Below are 3567 nucleotides of genomic sequence, written 5' to 3' on the forward strand. Positions count from 1 at the left end.
AAATTTAGCTAGCATGAAGATATTAGAATGAAGCGAGAGAGAAACTTGGGGTTGGGAGAAGGTACAGAAAAAGAGGTGGGATGAACTTTGCCTGTTTCAAAATTTTGCCTAGGACTGACCTAGGAAGGAAAGAAGGAGAAAGTTCATCCAATTCTCTTTTCTTCCCCTCTGATTCTAAAACCCCAAATCAACTATGTAAGTTTTTGTGAATTGGCTGGACTGCCTAAATCATCAAAATGGTTCTATGGTAAAAAAAAATTCTTACAAGTTCTAAATAAATTTTTGCAACAAAGCCTGCTATCTATATACATTTAGACATTTTTTAATAGAAATGTCACAAGTACCTCTTCTTTTTTTAGTGGAACTAAATGGAATTATGGAACTTGGGAGTTTTGTGCCAACCTTCATGCACACAGGAATCTGAATCTGATTTTTTTTTCATTTCTTTATCAAGCATATTGTGTACACTTACATGATCCATAGCGAAGACTCAGGAGCTGCTAGTTCCAAACTAAGAAGGACTACTTGCACTGAAAACCCACTTTGATTTACAATCTATTTAGAGCTCAAGATTGATACTGACCAAATAAAACAGAAAGTAGAAATCGTTTGCACAAAGAGCATATTGTGCCAATTTATTATAGAATGCAGTTTAAAAAAATGATGTTTCAAGGTTAGGTTCTCCAATTAAAAACCACATAACTGGAAACACTTGGACAGCTACATAACGGTGTTTTTTTTCCTCCTGGTGTGTTGTAAACAGAATTCTGAGAGCATTCGACTACATTCTTGATCAGAGTAACTAAAGAATAGCTTCCAAACTTAACTGTTCCTTCAGGGAAACCATATTTCAAATTTCTGAGGCATGCATTGTTATTTGGCATTAAGTACTTCAACATGAAACACTTTGCTATGGCATTGTAAATCCAAAACGTAATACTTATTTACTGGACATACACATTGCAATTAGGAAAAAACCCAACACATATAGATAGTAGAATTCCACTTGAAATTTGGGGAAAGGCACTGCATTCCTCTTCTATAATCACACATTTACTATCCACTTCACATGCTTGGAACCCAAACTCTGTTAAAAATGTTTTAACAGCATCTTCTACAACATACAGATACACAAGTAATTATGCTTTGCAATAGTCTTTCATTGTCATACTTTCACCCAGCTATACACAGCTATGAATATACTTTAACAGCTTTATTTACAAGTTTAAGTTTATTTTCATATTTCAGTGGAAAAAAAATCAAAATATTTGCGCCAATATTCCCCAAGTAAGCCTACAGCTAGCATTCATATTTTAACAAACATTAAATAAACCCTAATCCCAACAAAAAAACACCTAAACTAAGACTACCCACTTGCTAAATTGTGCAATAAAAATGCTATTTTTTTAATTCTTCAGGCTAAATCCCACATATGAATGTTAAAATCCAGATCAATTTCTTTTGGAAAGCACAGTTACATATGGCATCACGTAAGATGTCAGTGAATGCATTCCAACTGTAAATTGAGTTTCACCAAAAACAAAGGACTAGGATCTGGAAGGGCAATAAATATTAAAGGCTTTCTCAAAATGTAAAACAACAAAGAAACTCAATAAGAGACTGACACAAAAGTTAGTTTGGAAAATCAGTAACTACACATACACAAAATAAGAAAACATAAGGAAAAAGAAAACATTTCAAAATTCCCACATTGTATGTTTTTTTTTTAAACAGTGCTACTGTACTATGTATTCCACACAATGACTGTAGCCCACCAGATGATGACTTCTATCATTGTAGATTGTGTAGTAACATAAGGCTCTCCCCATACCTGTGATCATCTTTTCTCTGAAACAAAACAAAAACAAAACAAAACCAAAACAGCCCACCTGAAAAGAACGAGTACAAGTGTCACTTATTGGCTTTTTCAATTCTTTCCCAAATGTCTGATCATCATTAACTCAGTGATGGGCATAAGGCCTTTCTAGGGCTCCATGAACACTAACTGATGTGCAGCACTGAGAACAAGGAGACAGGTAGCTCCTTGATTCTTTTCTGAGCAACATGAACTGGAAATCTGGCCACAGCTACCCGTCTTTGTTGCCACCACAAAAACCAAGACCTGACATTTCCATAGTAAAAGATTACTCCCTATGAATGAACAGTGGTTTGGAATTCATCTACGCCATTATGCCAGTTCAGCTTAAATGAATAGGTGTGTACTCGGGTCTTCTTGTCTGAATAATTTTTGGTTTGGGTTTCTTCATGCCTTCAGCCTCATCATCCTCTTCATTTTCCTGATCGCTCTCACATACATGGACCACCACACTGGGAGTGGTGTCGGTTGCTGCATGCAATTCATATTTTTCACCTGTGAGTGGAAAACAATCACAGAATCATAGGATACCTTAGAAATGCCCCTAACTAGTTTGAAAATAAAACCAAGAAGTAGTAAATGGAAATGCAGGTGGCTAGAGTACACATTAGTTCGAGTAACTTGCCAAGGAAAAATGAATAAATTTAGGGAGACCAGTATTCATCATGGCTAAACAGGGATTCTTAGACTTTTTTGTGTATAATGAACCCTCTGAAGAGCTATAGACACCATCTCAGAATATTTCATTTTTGTTTTTGTTTTTACTTTTTGGTGAGGCAATCAGGGTTAAGTGATTTGCCCAGGCTCACACAGCAAGTAAGTGTCAAGTGTCTGAGGCTAGATTTGAACTCAGGTCCTTCTGACTCCAAGGTCAGAGATCTATCCACTGCGCCACCTAGCTACCCCTTCAGAATACTTCTAAATATATAAAATAAAGTACATAGATTATGAAGGAAACCAATTATGCTGAAATATGTTTATTTCAATCTAAAATTTTTAAAAACAAATTCATGAACCCTTGGTTAAGAATCTCTGTAGAGAGATTCTGCAATTTTCAGTATTTGGAAGCTTAATCCTAAAAAACAAGAACAATAAAAAAAACCTATTCCCATAGCACCCAATTCTTCTGAAATAAAAAGAAATTCAAAGCTCATTTGGAATGATGTAATGACTGGAAAAAAAATCTGAAAATAGACCTATTGAGAAGTCTATTTTGTACCCTAAGGCACGTTGACAAACTCTAGGTGACTACCAATTTCATCTTGGTGCTGAGTATTTTCAGCACAAAGAACATTTCATTCTTATTGCTCAAGTGTGTTTGTGAAACAAGTCAACACTTTAATACTTTGAGAATTTATCCATGTATCAGTGTGTTTTCTCCTTTGAAAAAGATAGACAATTATCTACCCCTGCCACAACAGACAGTTTCCGTGGCTTGCTTTGTCTTCAATCTTCCTACAGCCAGCCTGCTAATGAGCAGTTTTTAAATTTAGGGAGGTTTGTCCTTAGACATGAGAGTCCATTAGTAGATCAGATCAGAACTTGTATTCCACTGAGATAGCCTGGAAATTGCAGGGTTACCTGCCTGTTACAATGAGGCAACAGTGAACTTCAGTGGAGGATCCAATACCTGGCACAGTGCTCTGTGTGTGTGTGTGTGTGTGTGTGTGTGTGTGTGTGTGTGTGTGTGT

At 36.1% G+C, this 3567-nt stretch overlaps 1 protein-coding gene across 2 annotated transcripts in view; it reads right to left on the reverse strand.

Moving 5' to 3' along the window:
- Nucleotides 1–603: 603 nt before the first annotated feature.
- Nucleotides 604–3567, reverse strand: part of RCAN1 (regulator of calcineurin 1) — a 111306-nt gene continuing 108342 nt past the window's right edge. For both annotated transcript variants that reach the window (XM_027875415.1, XM_027875416.1), the window contains exon 4: nt 604–2371. In XM_027875415.1, the coding sequence (XP_027731216.1) occupies nt 2199–2371 (173 nt within the window). In that variant the 3' untranslated portion in view covers nt 604–2198. The remainder of the gene's footprint in view (nt 2372–3567) is intronic.

Source organism: Vombatus ursinus, unplaced genomic scaffold (genome assembly GCF_900497805.2).
Source record: "Vombatus ursinus unplaced genomic scaffold, bare-nosed wombat genome assembly UNPS02014809.1, whole genome shotgun sequence".
Classification (NCBI taxonomy): Eukaryota; Metazoa; Chordata; class Mammalia; order Diprotodontia; family Vombatidae; genus Vombatus; species Vombatus ursinus.